At 40.9% G+C, this 22521-nt stretch overlaps 1 protein-coding gene across 1 annotated transcript in view; it reads right to left on the bottom strand.

The window, feature by feature from the left end:
- RHPN2 (rhophilin Rho GTPase binding protein 2) overlaps positions 1-21180 on the bottom strand; it is a 51297-nt gene extending 30117 nt beyond the window's left edge. The window contains exons 1-2 of the mRNA XM_063438708.1: positions 20986-21180; positions 6284-6396 (exon numbers count right to left, since the gene is read on the bottom strand). Of these exons, the coding sequence (XP_063294778.1) occupies positions 6284-6396; positions 20986-21045 (173 nt within the window). The 5' untranslated portion in view covers positions 21046-21180. The remainder of the gene's footprint in view (positions 1-6283; positions 6397-20985) is intronic.
- Positions 21181-22521: the final 1341 nt, after the last annotated feature.

The raw sequence follows: 22521 nt of genomic DNA, 5'->3' as shown, positions 1-22521 counted from the left end.
AGGATGCAGGTATGAGAAAACACATAACCCTATGCTAATCTCACACTTTCATCTTCAAGTAAACCCATACCCCCTAACAGCAGTGTCCAGTAAAGCAGGAACTCTATGGATGGGGTAAAAGGGTGGGCCACTGACACAAATCTGCCGAAAGGGGCGAACATACACAAACAGGGGGCATGTCTGTGTCCCCATGTCTCCCAGTCCCTTAGTGTCTGTGTTCCCATGTCTCCCAGTGTCCCCATGTCACTAGGACACTAGGGGACATTGAGAGACATTTGGACACTGGGAGACATGGGGACACTGAGATACTAGGGAACACTGAGAGACCTGGGGACACTGGGAGACATGGAGAAATGGGGACACTGGTTGACTTTGGGACACGAGGGGACATGGGGCACTGAGGCACTGTGATACATAGGAACACTGTGATATATAGGGGACACGGGAGACTTGATAAAGACCTGGGTACAGGTCAAAACGTTGCGGTGTCCAATAAACCTGCTTAAATCTATCAGTGAGTGCCTGAGATTTTTTTCTTCTATACTTGGGGACACTGAGACACTTGGGGGCACTATGAGACATGGGGACACTGAGAGACTATGGTATTATGAGAGACTTGGAGACACAGACACTACGGACACTGAGAGACACAAGGGACACTGGGAGACATGGCGCACTGAGACACTCTGATACATAGGGGACACTGTGATATATAGGTGACACTGGAGACTTGATAAAGACCTGGGTATAGGTTGAAACGTTGCGTTGTCCAATAAAACTGCTTAAATCTATCACAGTGAGTGCCTGATATTTTTTCTTTTATACTAGGGCACACTGAGACACTAGGAGACTAGGGGACTTTGGGAGACTAGAAAACACTGAGACACTAGGGACACTGGCCCACTACAGACATTGAGAGACACCAGGGACACTGGGAGACATGGGGATACGGAAATACTAGGGACACTGGCTGGGAGACCCCATGTCTCTCAGTGTCCCCTAGTGTCTCAGTGTCCCAATGTCGCCAGTGTCCCCTAGTGTTTGTATCCCCATGTCTACCAGTGTCACAATGTCACTAGGACACTTAGAGACATGGGGACACTGAGACACTGGGAGAGACATGGGGACACTGAGAGACATAGGGCCACTGAGAGAATAGGGGACTCTGGGAGACTAGGGGACTCTGGGAGACTAGGGACACAAACACTAGGGACACCGAGAGACACAAGGGACACTTGGAGACATGGGGATACTGGAAGACATGGGGACACTGGGAGACATGGGGCCACTGTGTCCCTAATGTCTCAGGGTCCCCATGTTCCCCAGTGTCCCTATGTCTCCCAGTGTCCCAATGTCTCAGCGTCATCAAGTCTCTCACCGTCCCCATGTCTCGCAGGCTCTGAGCTGCTCTCTGGACTCTCTGCTGGCTCAGAGCTGCTCCTCGCGGATCAGTGAGTAGAGAGAGGCAGGGAGGGAGATGCTGTAACTTCGCATCCCTGCCTCTTTCAACACAAACAGCGGCCCCTACTGGCCGGCGATGGTATTGCACAATAATCTCTGTTTATACTGAGACAGACATATGTGTTGCCGGTATTACTGCAATATCAGCACCGGCTAGGCAGCCTCAAATACTTGAGAAATACTTCTGAAAAATACCTGGAAACCATAAGAAATACATGAGAAATACCTGGCAACACTAAGAGTAGTGTGTGTAAAAAAAAAAAAAAATTTTTTTTTTAAATCAATGGGCCTATTCCATGGGCCTGGGCCTGGAGCTGCAGCTCCATCAGCCCCTATGTTAATCCGGCCCTGACTAGCAAACACTTGCAGTACACACCTAGTAGACTAGCACCTAGAAGTTACCATATCTTCCGCGTGAACCCACATCTGTGGCTATGTGGCAAGCGCTTAGTTATCCTGGCATCACCCTCGCACACTGTTTACGTATGGCATAATTTTCTAATACTGTCACATAACACCAGCAGCATACCCGACCCATCAGTCACACAACATGACCATTGCTGGGGGGCGGGGCCGGACCGCCGAGCTGGACGGTCGCACGCCTGAGCAGCTCCTGCAAATCAATGATATTTACCCTCTAAAATCAAGTCTCCCCGTCTAAACATCAGACCGCCAGAGAAGCTACCCGGAGCTGAGAGACTGCTGGACCTGGGGAGAGGCTGGCTTACTGTGCTTCAGTCCCCCGGGGGGAGAAAAACAAGTTGCCCCAGCCAGGGCCTTCTCCTGCAGTGAGTGGGGCAGACGGCCGCTGCCCCACTATCCTGCGCCGCGGAACCCAGCCACGGATGCAGATCGGAGCGGGTCCGGCTCCGTTCCCCCCCCCCCTGGACCGGGGGGGTGATCCCGGTCCTCACCCTGTGGCACTGACCGCGACACGGCAACTGAGGCCAGGGAACCCTCCCGCCGCACCTAAAATGGCGGACGCCAAGTGTACCGACGGCAAAGGGAAGACCTGCTTCCTTCTCCCGCTCACAACCAACAGGGTGGCTCAAACCTCCCAGCCGTGCTACACTGAGAGACGGCGAACCCAGCTCCAAACCTTGCAGCCGCGCCAAACAAAGCTGAGATGCACACACGCAGGAAAGGAGCCTCACAAGATGGCGACCGCACCAGACTCAGTCAAAGAATGCTGGAACACGGCACCGGAGACAGCGATACCTCCAGCCTACCCGCAACTCTACTCGACCACACAGAGCAAGGCATAGGAACCCCCACAAGAGACAGCCACGACAGCAGCAGGAATACGCCAGAGTGTACACCTCAATGAAGGTACCAAGGGGACCCCCCCCCAGCGAAAGTTCCCACCTGCCGATCCATAATAGGCTGGGATAGCCTGCAACACATAACCTGGCTACGGGACTCTGTAACCCCTATATAATATGAGCAATTCTCATTAAGACATGTTGCTGCATTGAGGGCTCAAAATCTAGTCTGTAAGCTACGTGCAGTCAGGGGGCTCTGTTTTGCTTTGTTTACCTTGCTTTATTTGTACAGCTCCAGATATGGATAAGCATGAGATCAGCAACAACGTTATACAAAACGTGGTGTGGAACTAACTACACTCACTAGTAGTACATTATGCCTGCAAGCAACATGTTGTACCGTAATGTTTAACTATACATGTGTACACCTTCATTAGACATAGCAAGCATGAATATAGAGTGAAAAAGCGTACTGTCTAAACTTTCCTATACATAAAATAAAATGAGGTTGATAAGCATAGGAGACTTTGATAATATGTTATGATGACCCCATCCTGTACACCTCTTGAAAGTCTCCCTATCTTTTTTCTGTACCCCTATAATCACATGCCTCAATAAAAATAAAGAATTTAACATGACCATTGCTATGTCACATATGCCCTATTTGACCAAATGACATCTAACTTATCTTTCTAAAAATGTGCAGAATTATTGTTAGCCACGTTGAAACTGTATATTAATGATTTGCCCTGGACTGCTATTGTGGCACCAAGGGCCTGTTTGTTATTAACCGCACAGCAAAAATAAAGAATACATTTGTTTTTTGTTTTTTAAAATGCAAAAACAATTATGAACGCCAACTTTGGGCAGTGTTTGTGACTAAGAGGCTACTAAAAAGGACTGAACTTGGCAAATTTCAATGTGAAAAAACTGAAAATAAAGCCTTATATTTGACCCTGTAACTTTCAAAAACGCTGAATTTATATATATATCCTACATGCGATTGAAGTTCCATTTACAGAGCAGGAGATAAAAACGTTTAAAGTAAATAGCATCTGATTGAAAATAAAACCATTTTGGTTCCATGCAGGCTGTCAGTGACAGCCAGGGGAGGTGTGGCTAGGGCTGCATAAATAGAAACAAAAGTGATTTAACTCCTTAATGGCAGAGAACTGATTAATGTAACTTCAGATACAGGATATATACACCATAACTGCCTCTTTAAGGTAAAGTTGTTTTGGTGACTATAGTGTCCCTTTCAATGATGTGTAATAGGCAGATATGATGCTCTAGCCATTGTGGGAGCACAGATATGCGCACATACTGCTACAAAAATATACATGCACATTTTAAGTCAGTAACTTAATATTGTTATTCGTACAGACAGCACCTGATTTGGGTATTAGTAGGGTTTCCAGACACACTTTGTTTTCTCAGACAGATACATCTTCCACACCTTTAAATTCACATGGGACATCATATTTATAAATTAAGGGTAGTGCGGTTTCCCAGATACATCGCCATAACTAGCCGTGAGTACTGTAAACAGGAGACACTCGCTACAATTCGTGAGAACTGGTGAAACACATTACAGACTTCCTCATGGCTGTCTGTGTATCGGCTGCAAGCGCTGAAACGTGTTCGTGCAGAGACCGCGAGTGTAGAAAATATAATAAATCCTCGCCACGCATTAATAAATGATAGCATAAATACCATAGCTACTAGGCATTTATTCAATATATGATTACTATAAACCGAAAAGGGGACAGAGGTGGGCAAAAAGGGAAAGAATGGAGGGAAGACAGATTGGGGTAAGGGGGAGGGGGAGGAGAGAGAAGGTGGGGCAGAAAGTGAGATGGAGAGGGGGGAAAAGTGAAGAGATGGTGGAAGAGAGGAGGTAAATAGGTGAGGAATGGGGAAAGTGGAAAAAAGGATGGAATGTGAGGGGGGGGAAAGGGGGACTGCAGAAAGGAGAGATGGGGACAGATAATGAAAATAAATGAAAAGGAAAAGGAGTAAGAAAGAGGCAAAAACAACCAGAGCAGAACACAATGGGGTGAAAAGTGTGAGACACGGGGAGAAACAAAAATTGCAGAGCAAAGAGAAAGCGAAAGTTAAGGAGCAGAAAAAAGATAAACGACAGATAAAGGAGGGAGAAGAAAAGAGAGGGTGAGAGAAAAGCTGGTATATGGAAAAGCAGTCATTAGGAGTTTCTCTAGTGAGGGACCTTCCAGGCCCCCTGGCAGGATAACATGGCCTGGGAAACGAAACCTCATTCCATTTCACATTGGGGAGATTTTATATTAAGAATAATAATGCCCTAAACATATAAAGCCTATTATTAGTTTTTTATGCCTGTTATTAAGGTAATAAACAGACATTCACAGATTACAAGGAAGGGCAGGCTGCCAACTGGTCATAGGGGTCAGGAAATAAACAAATCAATGGAGCTTGGCCAAGATGCCATATTGACAGAGCTCTTTCACGTACAGACGAGTGAATCTCTCTCATATACACACGGAATAAAAGGCTGCTGTCTGGGACAGAACTAAATGATCTATTCCACTCCATTTCCCCCAGTTAGGAATCTACAAAACGTACAGTCATTACGGTTCCTACAAACATGTGAGTCAAGACTCACGGTGGCTAGGAGTTGTCGGACGTGCCATGTTCCACTGATCATTATATCTCTTATTCATAGTGATGGGCAATAAATGAAAAGTGCTACATGTAGAATTCAAATACTGCAAGACGTGTCAATCAATCAAGAAGGGATCCTGGAGGATATACCCTGCTTAACTGACTTTCTCTGACAGCGTTTGAATCCCACTTGTGGCAGATCTGTACTTTTTATGCACTTCCCATCAACGAGAAGGAGAGACACGCATCCAGAAATTAAAACAGACCTGACAATTCTATGCATTGTTGTGGAATACTTAAAACATCCAAAATGGAGAGACAGTTCATCTCCGCTACTGTGGCCTACAATTTGCAAGTCACCCTGAATCCCCAACAATTCACACTTTAGTTAATCACCCAGGCACGGCTGTGTTTTCCTGACCAGCAGTATATGGAATTCATGTGCTGCAGAATAATTTCCTCATTAATGCATTTGATTTTTTACATGTTGCAGGCAAACGCTTTTATGATCTGCCCTGCAACATGGAGAAGTGATAAGTTTCCAGGAAAAACAAACGTGGCTCTGGAAAACTCTGAATTCAGATCAGTCCCTTCTAGATAAAATCTGGAAGTAATATTTTTCACCAAGACAGCCGTGCCATGCAGCACACGGTTAAACCAATTCTGTTTGCTCCTCTACTAAGAGTTTCTTATTTTTCCAAACTGCGAGCTACTCGTCACCATTATACAATGTGTTGATGGCAGGGAGGGGGTCACCCAGGAATGAACTGTTGCTACAATCAAAGTGCTGTCTCACTGTGTTCATTAGGCAGCATCTGTTGGGAATATGCTCTGGGAACCGGAGATCACTAAAGCCGTGAACAACAAAGGCTGCATTTTCTATCTTTCCACAGGAGTGAACTGAACCGGTGGGAACGTACCGTAGAAGGTTCTCTGCTCCAGCTCTCATTCGCATCGCCTTTAGGATCTGATTGTTTAGGCCAGCCCTTTGATTTTGTAGTTTGCTGCGTCCAGTCTGTGCGATCGCTTTACCCTGCGGTAAACAAAACAAAAATTTGGTCACATACAAGCCCACCATAGTGACGGAAAGAAAGCATGCACTGCTGGTTATTATTATTATTTATATAGCGCCATCAGATTCTGTAGCGCTGTACAACGATTGATAGATACATGCTTTTATCATGTTTTCAGAATGCAGCAAAGGATCTCAGAGTCACAGTGTGTTTTTCGACACAACCCACTTGATCATGCCGATGGGCAGTGCATGAAAATGGCTGCCCTGCAAAACCTAGTATACATATGCTGTAACATGAAAAAAAAAAATCGATCAGTTAAGCAAGGCAGCTTCTTGACGCAATTTCTCTCTACTAGCATATGAATTCTATATACAGTAGCCAGCACTTTAAATGTGCTGGTAATCACCATGAATAGATGAGACGGTGTGCAGGAAAACAAGGCAGACCTTGTAATTCTAACTCATGTAATTCTGGCATATACTTGCACAGAGACGTCATCTGTGCCTCCTCCCCTCCCCCACCCCCCTGGATTTTCTCATCCAATACCAATAATTCTGCCAGAGCTTCGCACAGAGTTATGGGAGTTGTTATCCACTAACATCAAAGGGATGCCTTTCGACAGCTTCGGACTAAGATGATAAAGTACGGACTTCGAGCTTTAATCCCTTAACCCCTTAAGGACACATGACGTGTGTGACACGTCATGATTCCCTTTTATTCCAGAAGTTTGGTCCTTAAGGGGTTAATCCTTGAACCATTTAGTATTTACATTTATGAAAACACTGGTGGACTGCACTGTATGAATGGTTCTATACATTTGCAGACTACCATACCTCCCAAGTGTCCTTATTTAGGACGAACAGTCCCTATTTTGGGATCAAATCCCTCTGTCCCTCTTTTCTACCCTAATATCCCTCCTTTCTAGGAGCTCTATATTGTTGGCGTGTATGTATAACAGAGCTCCACAGCAATAATACTCCCAGTAATGTGTCTGTAAACGACAATAAATGTGTTTAGAAATCAGTCTGAATAAATGATACATTTATGTCTTAATTATATTTTAGTTGCATGACTTATTAAATGTTATTAGTTAGTCACCTAAAATATCAAAACACAGCCACACCGCCACTCACACCTCTAAAGTTAAAATGTCCCTCTTTGCCTATTTGAAATGTTGCGATGTATGAAATTTAAGTTTTATAAGGAAGTACATAAAGGTAAATAACAGGCATAAGGACATACTCTGCTCCGGCACATACAGTACACAGCTACAATGAAAATAAACAAAGAGAATTTTGTATAGAATTCAGTCTAAAGGCCATAACAAAAAGATGAGTATCACATTATATGCTACAATAGACAATTAATCACACCAAAAAGGAGTCCAAAAAAGGAACAGCCTAGAATCAGGGATAAGCAACCTTCGGCACTCCAGAAGTTGTGGACTACATCCCCCATAATGCTCTTACACCCATAATGCTGGTAAAGCATCATGGAAGGTGTAGTCCAAAACATCTGGAGTGCTGAAGGTTGCCTATGCCTGGAATGAATTGTTTGATTACCTTTCTATAACATCTGAATTCTATGTTCTCCAGGGCAGCACGTTTCATGCCTGCCCATCACTGTGAAGAAAGGATGTGTGCCTATGATGGGATGGTGGATCTAGCAAACATTACAACTTTACAATTTATTTTAAAACTGATTTGGTGGTTTCTACATCATCCTTGCCACAATCGCCAGACGTGTGTCTCCTGCATTGAATTGGTATCCGGTGTAACACATAACTGTCCCATTTCCTCGCCGGTACTGTTACAGTTCCCTATGAATTTTCGAGTAAGTTGAGAAGCTGTTTTTTTTTTGTTTTGTTTTTTAAGACAAACACAAGGATCAAGAACAGTTCCTTGTGGAGCTGATGTCAACAGATAATGGTGTGACAGCATGGGCTGGGAAACGGGCTATTGTCTACTGACATTCATTTCAAACATCTCGAGTCAGGCCTTTCTTTCAGGCAGCCGTAACTATGGGCAATAAAACATGATTCATCTGGAAAACCAAGCAGCCGAGGTATTGATGTTTTCAGAGAGACTACAAGGGGGTCAAATTGGCCAAGGTAATATTAAAGAGTTGTGAAAAATGTGCCAAGGATGAGTCTATCAATATTAAATCTTTAAACAATATACAACAAAGTCCCTTTCTGTTTACCGGAAAAGAGCTCAGTGCTGGGAACACGTCACGGTTATTCATCAGAAAAGGAAAAATAGTATTTAGTTAGAACAAGAAAACAAGACTGTTCCACCCAAAGTCGTAAATGTAGAAACCCAACATATCTAACTCGTCTGCCACGGACTTGCTTAAAATGAGAACTGCCGAAATGGACCTGTGATGCAATCATTTTAAAAGAAAAATGTAAAAGTATCACTGTACTGATGATAATCTAGATATATCCTGTCCAATGTATTATTTGTCACCTACAGTGATGAAGCTGTATCAGAAATAAGCATCCTGCTGAGGTCACTTTGCCGATTCTGTTAATGCAGCCCTGGCCACACCTCATCTGGCTGTGACACAGCCTGCATAGAAACACAATGGTTTCACAAAAAAGGAAAAGAGATGAGGTCGGTATAACAAAAACACTCCTACAAGGCGGTAACCCTGAACATTGGAATTAACGAAGAAAAGAAGAAAGTGGAGTGTATTTGATACAGGATAGTGAAAGTATTATTGGTATATTAAAACTTAGCTTTTATTAGAGGATTGCCCTAAAATATATTCAAAAACCAAAACATATGTACACAAGGAGACGGGGAATATGTCGCCTGGACCTAATATCTATGGAGCAGTCATGGTCTGTGTAGGAATATATATAGTCAGATATGATCAGTGTAATACAGTGTAAAATAATATATATATCTAACTATATATAGGAATAGGAACCCACTTCTCTTAACGGGACTCTTTAGTACCAGGAAAACAAACCCGTTTTCCTGGCACTAAGGAATCCTGGAGTGCCCCCCATCCGACGTCGCTGAGGGGGTTAAAACCCATTCAGTCACTTACCTGACTCTGCCAGTGGGGGAGACCTAATGCCCATGCGCAGCAATGGCCGCGCGCGCATTAGACCTCCCCATAGGAAAGCATTGTTCAATGCTTTCCTATGGGGATTCCGGCGATGCTGGAGGTCATGCATAGCTCATGCATAGCATCTAGTAGGCAGCCCATAGAGGATGACTACAATAATTACACTTGCAGGGTTAAGGGTGATGGGAGTTGGCACCCAGACCACTTCAACGAGCTGAAGTGGTCTGGGTGCCTACAGGGTCCCTTTAAATTAAACAAGTGAGTGTGTAAATCAACCCAATCTGTAGAGCATATTTTTTTTTTGTTAAACCCTGATAACAACACACTTATTACTCACTCACAAAGTTTGTTATTTCTTTTTTGTTTTTTTAACTAAATCACATGCCCGTTTGAAGAAGGTAAACAATGGTTGGCAGGTGGATCTGATATTGGAGACATGCCAGGAATGTGGTACAAAGACGCCTAGGTAACAAGTCGACCAAGAGAAATAGAAAGACAAAAAAGCTAAACATTTATTTAATGACTGAACAGATATTGAAAATTTAGAAATCACTGATCCCCGTGGAAATCTGTGGCCAGAGGAATTTGCTAAACCAATCATGTTTGTTTGGCATCATATATGATCATAAGATATGTCCACGACAACTACTGCATATTTTAAACCTTTTAGCAACTTGCTACTACTAAATTAAGTTAAAACATTTTTTTCAAAACTGTACTCTATGAAATTTCATGAACAGTGCAATAACTGTTGTTTCAACCACCTTTGGTGAGTTGACCAGTAAAGGTACTAAATATTTAGATTGAAGGATGAGGTCATTCATTCTGTTGTCTAATAAAATTCACAAAAAGAGGTAAAAAAGTTACTAATCCTTAGAAAAAGAAAGTTAATACATTTAAGTAGGTTTACTCTGTAAAACATTTTTGAAGAGACGTGTCCTGTTCCAAAGTTGAAGAAGTGACATTCAAGCAAAAGCTTCATATGGTACAGCGCTACGGAATTTGCTGGCGATATATAAATAATAAAATAATAATAATAATAATAATAATATGGGATCCTTGTGGTTCTGTCGAGAAAGTAATAGAAGGGTTGATAAAATGAAGAACTACTTTAAGCAATAAGCATAGAACTCACAGGACTCCACGGTTCTATCACGGTTCTATCATGGTTCTATCACGGTTCTATCACGGTTCTATCACGGTTCTATCACGGTTCTATCGTGGTTCTATCACGGTTCTATCACGGTTCTATCACGGTTCTATCGTGGTTCTATCGTGGTTCTATCACGGTTCTATCACGGTTCTATCACGGTTCTATCGTGGAAGCTTGATAAGTTATTACCAGAGCTGAATTTCAGTATGCCTTGGAGGATTTTTGGGAAAGACAATTCTTTGAAAAATGTGGATGTTTTGGGGGATAGTAAATTCAGCCATTAATGAAAACAAGCTGCCTTAAGACAGAGATTCAAAACTGAAAAGGGGAACATTTTTCACCAGCTTGCTGACCAGTGTTAATTTTGGCGGCAAATTTCAATTTAGTTTTAGACGTATTTTAGTCATCTGAATTGTTTTCGTCGACAAATCTCACAAATTTGACTAAAATTGTAAGTCGAAAAAATTAACACTGCTGCTGACAAATTCTAATCTTAAAATATGTAAAAGAAAAATAAATATTAGCAAATACACACAATTTTAAATAACCATTTGGACACTTTTACACTTTTAGTGTAAACTTTCAGTAAGTGTTACAGAACACGTCGATTAATGGGTTGTGTTTTGCCTCGTACATTTTTTCCCCACCACAGTTAAAAATGGAAACGTATGGGGAGCAGGATACGTTACAGCTCTGAGCACTTTCTCCCATCTGGATTTCTATCTGGAAACGATTGAACTACAAAGGGGAAGGACAGAAATGTGAAATACGATCTGGACAAATTCTTCTCAGGTAGAAGAGATCTTATCTATGTGAAATGTTATCACACCTCATTGTACATTGTGCTGAGATTCCTCCGCATTGTCAGGTAAATGTTTGAAGTCAACAGAATATCATTGCTTGTCAGTCAATGGCGAATGATTAACAGGAGACAGTGTAGTGAGCTTACATTACTTTGTACATGATGCAAGGTGGAAGTGGAACGGTATGTGCATCTCGATACTTGACAAATATTCTGGAACAATTATACTCTACTGCTTTTCCCAGAATCAATATAATCTATTGTACATAGTGCATGGAGCTAGCTGCTATCTCACCGGCTCTATCACACTCAGAGACGGTGAGATTAGCGCCGGCAGTACATGCCCCACTTCTACAGCCTGTTTGAAAATCAGAACCCGTGGTTCAACCAACATTTTCTCCTTCTGAGGTTGGTTAGGAACAGCGAGTTGGTAAAAAACATTTATACTCCAGAACAAAAGTGAAGATGCCATGTTGATTAAAAAAAAATTAGTAACATTGAGTTGGATAGTAATATAATCTAAGGCCAAGTCAAGCACTGAAAGTAACCAATAATCTCAATATATCCTACATGGTATACTCATACCATCCTCCTGTTAAAGTCTAAAGGTTAAAGACTTCTGAACTCTTTTTGGCTAAATCAGGGACACTTTTCAGTCTTAAATCAACAGAAATCAGCCCCTAGTCATTATCTAGAACAATTTGCTGCACACATCTTCTGACAGATAAAGGTCCTTCCATACAACTTCTCCACCCCCTCTTAATTGTCAAGGTTTCCAAATGTGTTGACTGCCCTAGCCCATTGCAGGAGTCAGTTCTAGAACCAGTCAAGATTAGCATTTAGAGCTGTTGACTGCTGCGGAGTTACACAAAATAATAAAGTAGCCATGTGTTCATTCATTATAAGAAGCCCAGCAGGTTTTATTCTAAGATGTTCTTTTAGACAGGAGCAATGCCATTCCACCCACGCTAAGCTCATCGCTCATAAATCTTTACTACAAAGAAGCAATTTATCTATATTATTACAAATACATCGTATACACCTGCTGGTAGCGAATGCGTTCACCACCCATAAAGCCTTGATATTTTATAGAGAGATGTCTGGGAATAAACTGCAATGCCTTCAAATAACAATTTTGTTTTAAGTCGTCGCATTGATGTAGAGGTAACAAGTGACTCCAAGGTAAGCCAGAACTGATGCCACATACCCATAACAAATTATTGTCTGGAGGAACATGTACTACGATATCTAGAACAAACTCCAAAGACAGCCTCGAGTTCTCTGAGGGCTTCTTAAAATGTAGACAAGGGTTAGTCTGACCATATTTGGAAAAGTCGGCCAGGTAGCAAGCCAGCTATAGTGGACATCCTTTTCTTACACTATTACGTTTACAAATAAAACAAGTCCCTCCTGCCGGTCAATGCAATGAAAGAACAAGTGGAGAACCCAACGGGAAACAAAAAAGTTTCTCAATGTTTAGAAATATGTCTGCAGGCATTCAAACAAAAAAACATAATCTCAAGTGACTGTATATCAATTTAAGCAAGATATTTTATTGCATGTTTTATTTAAAAATAATATCAGGAAGTATTACTTTACTGAGAGGGTAGTGGATGCATGGAATAGCCTTCCAGCTGAAGTGGTAGAGGTTAACACAGTAAAGGAGTTTAAGCATGCGTGGGATAGGCATAAGGCTATCCTAACTATAAGATAAGGCTAGGGACTAAGGAAAGTATTTATAAAATTGGGCAGACTAGATGGCCCGAATGGTTCTTATCTGCAGTCACGGTTTATGTTTCTATGTTTTCTGTAGAATCTGTCCTCCAGATCCTAATAACTGGGCACTGCCATTTTGCTCTCCTGAGCCAATGAAGTCTGGTGTTTGACCTTTTAAGGGACTATTTCAACTAATGGATTGTGGGTAAATGACTTTGGCAACTGAAACAAACCATCGCCAAAGATCGCACGCTTCATAACAAAAAGATCATCATATATACTAAGTGAAATTAAATAAATAAATGAAACCAAGGGCATCTAGATGGATAAAAATAGGTATTTGAAAAAAATGTTCAGTTCATCAAGCAAGTTTTTGGATTCATATACGGTAAGTATTTTCAGAAACATAAATTAAGAATTCCTCAATAATATCTACTAATTGACATATGGGGCTCTTGATTCTATGTGGAAGAACTTGGCTACTATGAATACACTGATCTGCCTGCGAGCAGATGTCTTTTATTGAATAATATCTTTGAGAATGAAGATTGTGTAGTAATGCTAATTGTTGACATTGGTCCATGTGCGTCCCCTTCCAGGTTAGACTGCAGCATTCAGATAGTAACATAAATGTTTGTGTAACTTTTAGTTCATAGATCATATGTGTTCATTAACTGCCAGACTAGGATTGTTTGATAAACATTTTGCTCGGCATGTGCTCCTTATGATGAAAAGAGGCTTTGTGCTTTCCTGGATGTGAATGTGATGGTTTCAGATCTGCACATCTTGGCATACAATACAGATTGGGGCAGTACTTAGGCTCATGTTAATCCTTCCACCAGCGTTAGCATGTGTTTGTGGATTGTACTATTGAGATATACCATCCCCAGCTGTGCAACACCTGGAGAGAATTGGTTCAAGATCCCAGCTTTTATCTAATCTCACTTCCACTTTCTTAGACACCTCTTGTGGTGCATTCAATTTTTAACTCTTTTCCTTAGACCTCTTTGTCCACTCCTGTAAATCCCTTCTTTTATAGTTTGTGACATTTATATTACTGTCCCTTTAAGTGTTTGGAACACCATTTTCACTTGCTCTCTCCCAAGACCAGACAGTGTGTGGCACACTGTATTAGCACGCACATTGACCCAGAGGCAATGGATCTGGGTTGCAAGATGTCGCCTCTCTCTGTGCACACCACAAGTCAGCACTCACTACAGCAACATGTGCATGACTTGCCATTATTCCACAATATGAATCATTTGTACCCGTTGCTTAATGCTCCATAAAGTAATTATGCAAATGAGCTATTTTCTCCAAGTCGAGTGAGATCGCAGCCTTTAACATTTTTACTGCACGTAGGCGAAGGGAATACGGCTGAATTTTGTACGCACGTCCCATTATAATGTAGTTAACTTGTCATTTGTATTCGTGATCACAGATAATGCTAACAACAGAAAAGTGAATCCAGATTTATACCGCATGGGAATTGAGAAGTACTGATTTTGAAAAACAGCTGATCAGGCTACTTTAGCCCCCAAAAATTGCAATTCCCTTTCCAATTTCTCAGTATAATAAAAACTAAACACAGCTAACTTACCTCTCGTCTCCTCCCTCTCTCTCACAGTTACCCGTAACAGGAAAACTATACTTCATATATGGAAATACCTGCACTGCTGTAAAATCACTCTGCAAGGACATCTTAACATGTTTTGCTATGGCTGAAGGAGAAGTACAAGACTAAACATGTTATCCTAAACTGATATCATTTCACCTTAGAGTGGTGCTGCCCTGTAGTATATAGCATTCAAATGCTGCGAGAGCATGTGAGTGCTATATACCAGGTTCTTGAGGATTCATCCTGGATGAATTAAACAATTCCTAACAGAAAACAAGCAGGACTGGGACTTGTAACTCCCTACTGGTTTTGAAGAGATCAAAGCCCCTGTGAGTGGCAAGTGACCACCCAGCGTGCCCGAAATCATTAAAATCCTAATAGCCCAGTAGGTCAGTCAGCTCCGACAATAGGTATAGACAGTCCTGCTGGCTCTTTAGACAAGAAAATAAAGGGATGATTGTTTAACTAAGGACACTTAGCATCTCTGTTTGGGATGCACAACAGGAAGGGAAACAGGTAAAAATGCAGCCGAACGTTACCGATAACCCCCTTTGTTTACTGCTTAAGTAGGTTGCTAATGCAATGATCTTCAATCTTCTGAGAGAGAAAACCACTGGACTGTTGTTGTTGTTCGGATACCAAAATAAAATAAGTTGCAGACAGGGTTGTTCACTAAAGAGATACATCAATTTAAGAGTAAAATGGGATTTGTAGTATTCCAGCTAGCTATATCTGTGTATTAAACAAAAGGAATGTAGACCAATATAGAGATATAACCGGAGATCCAAACGGAATGATTTTAGCAGGAATTTAGGAGTCCAATTGGATGGTTTTAGAAGTCCATAAGGATAGCGGAGAATTTTAGAAGCCAAATGTATTGTTTTAGTTGGCTATTAAAGTGATGGATCCCTGTAGGCGTCAAACTGAACACTTCAAGAGCCAAATTGAATATTTAGATAGCCCAATGAATGGATGCATTTATTTTGGAGTTAAACGAACCGTAGTTTCAGGAGGCCAGTAAAGAATGAAATCCATAGCTGTATATGCATAGTAATAAAGGGTATATTTTACCAAAACGTTGGGCTCTTTGACTCGAGATTTACAAGTCATGTCCTCTTTACGTACTTAAAGGGTTTGCATTGTCTAAGCTGTTAAAGTTCTATTTATGTGTAAACCAAAATGTGTTTTATATTGTTTAGAATGATGAAATCGTTAGACATCATTGCAGGAGCTAGGAGAGGCTGCTATGTTCAATAAAACTGTTATAAATAAAACCTTATAATAGGTTTACTTATATAAGCGTATAACAAGTTTATAGAGGGCATCGTTTAAAAAAAGAAGTTCTATACAGAGCATGTATAATGTTTATATATATATATATATATATATATATATATATATATATAATGTTTATATAATCTTAGCATACTAACCCTCTTTTCACCAGGGCCCTGCTTTTATTTATTTTTTCTGCTAAAACAGTCAATGCTTAACACTCAAATTGTCTTACAAAAGGTAGGCCGCCACACACCTGTACAGCTATTCTGGCTGGCTGAGCAATCTGGGGGTGGTAGTCCAGAGAAGCTGGCTTAGTGCAGTTTGAAACAAAAGGGTTAACTCTGGTTCAAAACAGTAAGTGAGAAGGGAAAAGAGAATCATTACATAAAAAGGAAAATACCTACAAGACTAGTTAAACCTGAATTGCAAGATCTGGAGACGGAGTTGGAGGAGATTAAAAGGAGAGAATTCACTTTCTTTCTTCTTTTTTTTTTTATTTATACTTCAGTCCATTAGCCTGCACAAGCCATAGCTTCTAGTGTTAAATATTTACCATCCCTGGAAAACTACCAATGCAAATCTAATAAAGGCTTCACCTGTCTGTGTAGGCCGGACACTGCAGCCATTTTGCATATACCAAGTAGGGGCACCCTGGCTGTCAAACTCCAGGACCCCAAGATGTAGTTGGACTATATATCCCACAATTTTCTGCCCTTCCATTGGTTTAAAGAATGTTGGGAGTTGTAGTCCATTAACATGTGGGGGGAGGGGGTGAAGGTTGACAATTGGGGTTTATTCACTAAACAGTGAATTCAAGTGGTTTGAAAAGCAAATTACAAAATTTAGGTTTCGGAAAAACTCGCTACAGTCACAGCCTGGATATTTTAGACTACATGTTGCGGTTGGGCTTCCAATTCACTATAATTCATTGGTAAAGTGTCACTTTAAAGAGCATAAAATTGCATTTCCACACTTTGACAGCCACATTGTTAATACATTTATGCATGAAAATGGTTTAAGGTTGTTCACTAAAATGTGAAGGGTATGGGAATTCAAAGTGAATTTTATACTTTTAGAACAGATTAGCTGAACTGGAAACTCTTAAAAAAATCTTTTTAAATTTCTGCTATTCTGGCCCAATATCCCCCCTCCCCCCCCCCCCCCCAATATTGCGAGGTCTCAGATATGCAAACTTACTGTATGGCCCCTTCTGTGTAACCTGGCAGTACTGAGGCCCCATGTTAGCCATGGCCTGTTTCCATGGAAACAAAGAATGCCCCTTTTTGCCATTAGCCTTTGAAGCTGCCCCCCTTGTGTTGAGCTAATGTTCCCCTGTGAGAGCTACAATGCATCCTATTCTATTTGTTGCACACCTATAGAACAAACGCAGGCAACCCCCTACCTAGCACATGGGTTGGCGGCTAACATATCAGCTGCTCTAACTCCCATGATCCTGTGTCAGCCAGGCAGTGCCCAGCAGATGGATCGTAACATGTAGCCTATTGCTGGTGTCACTAAACCAATCCAATAAAAATTGGGCTTGTATTTTGTCAACAGAGACATGCATGCACCATTAGAATTTCAAGTGTTTTGCACTGTTCTTAGGGCGGCGATGGAACAATGCCAAGCCTCTTCTAATAAATGTGGAGACTGATTCTGGGGCACTTCCCTTCTGAAGTGGCACTTTGTTAATGCAACTTTTATTTACCCTTTCATGACCAGAACACTGAATGGTTAAACTTTACCTCAAACCAAAGGCCCATACTTTGTAGTAGTTTATTCAGAATTAACGTGGACAGCACAGGGGGTGGGTGGCACACAGCGCCTGGTCTTAGGTTGTTTACACACTAAACAGTAAGCGGACCACAGACTTGCAATATGTAGGACCCTCTGGCATGTAAGTGGTTAATGTAAACAAAAATCCTTAGTGGATTTGTCTGTTGTGAGGCTGCATTTGTTGGGTCCCAACCCACCGAATCCAAGTTGAATCCTAGTTTACCCAGGCTTAACCACTTTGCACTGGATTTTGCCGAGTCCCTTTAGCTAAGTGAGCTAAGTTTAACACTTGAATTTCCATGCATTTAGCACTGAGATGTCTTCTTCTTCTTTTTTTCTGCTTTTAACTGAGAACCGGCTTAACTAACAGAGTTATTCACTAAACTGTAAATTTTCAGGAATTCAAAGTGAAATTCAAATTGTAGGCCACAATTAGCAAAAGGGAAAAAAATTCTCTAAGTCAGCTAAGTTTTTATGTTGACTTTTTGGCCTACAATTTGAATTTCACTTGGGCAGTTTTCAATTAAAAGTAGAACAACCATCGCCTTGACTTCATGAGTTTAGTCAATAAACACACATTCTGGCAGTGTCAAGGGTTAAACCAAAGCTGAACGCTCGTTTCTCCTGACCGTCAGGCATTTGTGCGCACGGATAGGAGGTGTTTTTAGTTTAATATTTAAATCCATCTGAGTAAGATCAAATGCATAACATGTTTAATGGATCTTCAAAGGGCTGTGAAAGCTTTACAGCACTGTCAGAAACAAAACGCGTCAGATCTTTCATGTATGGCGTACAAACAGCACTTTCAATAAACTATCCCAAATCTGCTGATTAGGTTGAAAGCTTCCTTTACCTTGAAAGAAAGAAATAAAACACCAACGGTCACCTCTGATGTTAAATTTGTTCCTCAAAAGGGTTATCAGAATTCATATAAATAAGATGCGCGCTGGCCTGATTTGAAGAGTGCCATATTGGCACATTTGGCCAATGAAATTAATAAGACAGCAGTCCTTTAAAGGGGGCATAAATGATGGAAAAATAGATTTCAGAAAATGATCATCATGACTGTTGCAATCCTTCTAATCAATTACTACAATTCGTCTAGATATTAGGTGACGAAATATTTAAAAGATGCTACAGATCACGTATGTCCAATCTTGGCCAGAATTCTATGATATTTAGGAAGTTGTCTAAGAAGTTGTGAACGCCTGCAATTGACCATACTAAGCTGTATATGACACACTGAAGACTCAGACACGTTGCATGCGTAGTCCCTGTGGAATATTATATTGGGATCTCCCAAAAGAAGACCCCAGCCTAATTCCATATTTTTTTTTACATCGACAGTCCAGATGGCCTACTTGATGGACTGCTAGATATAGATCCACACCATTGTGTAAAACTACACTACGGGTTGTGTATTTTTTTTAGGATAGGATAGAAGTGTCTGTAGTGAGTAATACAGTTGTTATTAGATTTAAGTTAATGCTTACAGTTTACATCCCACCCCTCTATAACCTATTAATAACTGTATACCAATATACTAAATTAGGATGTTACACCCCATGACATATCCAGAAGAAAACATTCTACATAAATCAACATCAGCAGCCGCCACGTTTTAAAGTGACCATGAAAACGGTAATATGAACATGAGTCACCAACGCAGGTGTGACCAGGGTTTAATCTTCAAGTGACAGAGAGACCCTGGTTAATGGGCGTTCTACAGACTAAATTCTGACAAGCAGGTGCCACCTTTCCTTGAACCCCTGTAAGCCACTGATCATTAGATGTATAGCTAAATAAAGTCACACAGATCATTTCCTTAGCTTTCAACCCATATTGTATTTGTTTTAAATGTATCTGTATATTAGAATAAGGAACCTTGCTAATGTGCCCCTGTAGTTACTAAATACAGTCGAATAGCTTGTCTAAAAATATAACAAATTCCCCCAAGTGACAGGAGCCTCACCTAGGCATGCCATAACCTTTTATAATTGCCCCTACCCCACCCCTTCTATCCCCCCAGGCATTAGATCCCCTTTGCATGCATTATGAAGACTTGGCAGAAAATATCCACCTTCTCCATTTTTTAGATTGTTCTAGAAAAGATCACAGATTTTTTTTTCTTCACATTGATAAGGGAACAACTCTCCCAAGAAGCCCACACATTAATCCTCTATTGACAGCCCCCCTAACTTACAGAACCCTGCAAACTACTCATCCCCCTCTCTGCTCTCCTGGAATGTTTATGTCCACAAACACTTTCTAGATTAATGGAAAATGATAAGCTTCAGAGGACAACCATATCTATAAATTGGGTGTCACCTGCTCAGTGATTTGAGCAGGGCTCACTGTACCTTGTGTTCTAACTTCTACCTTACCCTCAACTGTAATCTTATGAACAAGACTCTATTTAGATTAAATGCTTGATGTTCCATATCAGGGATCTCTCTATAACTTGTATGTCCTTTTACCAATCCATGTAGATCGTAAGCTTATTAGCCAAGCACTGTCTATACATTGTGTTCACCTCCCCCATCTCTAGATAGTGAGCTCTCTGTATAACCTGTGTCACCTGCTCCATTCACTGTACAACATATTGCAAGCTTATAATAGGGACATTTCTATAACCTTTAAGTCACCTGTCCCCATACCTGTAAAATAGATTGTCAGCTTGTAAGGAGAGCTCTCGCTATACCTTGTACTTGTCATCTAGCACAGATTGTATGGTTGCCAGCAAAGCTCTCTTTATAACCTATATGTCAAGGGCCCAATCCCTGTATAACAGACTGCAAGACTATAATAGGGGTCTTCCTATACTCTGTATGTCACCTGTCCCCACACCTTTACAATAGACTGTCAGCTTGTAAGGCGAGCTCTCTCTATACCTTGTACGTACCTGCTCCCTATGCTCTCTTTATACCCAGGTTGGCAGCTAACTCTCCTGCCCTGTACATTACAAGCTTGTACACAAAGCGTATGATTCCCCCATACTCTGTTTCCCACAGACTCTCCTACCTGCTCTGATACACTGTGTCAGTAACACAACTAGTCCAGCATTCTGTAAACCGGTGACTATCTATTGATATATCACAGCACAACAGTATTACTAACAGAGAGTTTGGTATACCCAGCCCACCACCATCTGCCCCATTCAGAGTAAGTGATGAGTTGTCACCTACCTTCCTGAAGTAGCCCTGGTCTTTGCCCTTGGGATCCATTGGAAGTATAGTGTCAGTCATGTCTCCAGGTGACCCAGCACCAGTTGGCACTGCTCCTTGCTGTATAATAAACTCCTGGGTATGGGATGGGATCTCTGCTCAGGTGGAGGGGGTAACCTGCTCCTTGTTGCTCCAGTTCCTATCTCTGCTATGAGCTGCTCTCTGCTAGGCACACATTCTCAATGGGAGGGAGGGGAACACCGCCACGCCCACCGCTGACGTCACCAGACACACCCCATGCATTTGGCACAGCTCTCAGCCCTGGCTGTGCTGGTTTATCAGGGAACGTTGAAGAAACTGCTACCTGCTACAGAATGTTCAACTGCATGACTAATGGGATACTCTGTAACACTAAGAGTCCAGAATAAAATACTCTGTAACACTAAGAATCCAGAGCATGGGGCTAATGAAATACTCTGTAACACTAAGAATCCAGAATAAAATACTCTGTAACACTAAGAATCCAGAATAAAATACTCTGGAACACTAAGAATCCAGAATAAAATACTCTGTAACACTAAGAATCCAGAATAAAATACTCTGTAACACTAAGAATCCAGAGTAAAATACTCTGTAACACTAAGAATCCAGAATAAAATACTCTGTAACACTAAGAATCCAGAATAAAATACTCTGTAACACTAAGAATCCAGAGCATGGGGCTAATTAAATACTCTGTAACACTAAGAATCCAGAATAAAATACTCTGTAACACTAAGAATCCAGAATAAAATACTCTGTAACACTAAGAATCCAGAATAAAATACTCTGTAACACTAAGAATCCAGAATAAAATACTCTGTAACACTAAGAATCCAGAATAAAATACTCTGTAACACTAAGAATCCAGAGCATGGGGCTAATTAAATACTCTGTAACACTAAGAATCCAGAATACAATACTCTGTAACACTAAGAATCCAGAATAAAATACTCTGTAACACTAAGAATCCAGAATAAAATACTCTGTAACACTAAGAATCCAGAATAAAATACTCTGTAACACTAAGAATCCAGAATAAAATACTCTGTAACACTAAGAATCCAGAGTAAAATACTCTGTAACACTAAGAATCCAGAATAAAATACTCTGTAACACTAAGAATCCAGAGTAAAATACTCTGTAACACTAAGAATCCAGAATAAAATACTCTGTAACACTAAGAATCCAGAATAAAATACTCTGTAACACTAAGAATCCAGAATAAAATACTCTGTAACACTAAGAATCCAGAGTAAAATACTCTGTAACACTAAGAATCCAGAATAAAATACTCTGTAACACTAAGAATCCAGAATAAAATACTCTGTAACACTAAGAATCCAGAATAAAATACTCTGTAACACTAAGAATCCAGAGTAAAATACTCTGTAACACTAAGAATCCAGAATAAAATACTCTGTAACACTAAGAATCCAGAATAAAATACTCTGTAACACTAAGAATCCAGAATAAAATACTCTGTAACACTAAGAATCCAGAATAAAATACTCTGTA

This window comes from Pelobates fuscus, chromosome 12 (genome assembly GCF_036172605.1).
Source record: "Pelobates fuscus isolate aPelFus1 chromosome 12, aPelFus1.pri, whole genome shotgun sequence".
Lineage (NCBI taxonomy): Eukaryota > Metazoa > Chordata > Amphibia > Anura > Pelobatidae > Pelobates > Pelobates fuscus.
Note: the sequence above shows the minus strand (reverse complement) of the source record. Positions and strands in the feature narration are given on the sequence as shown.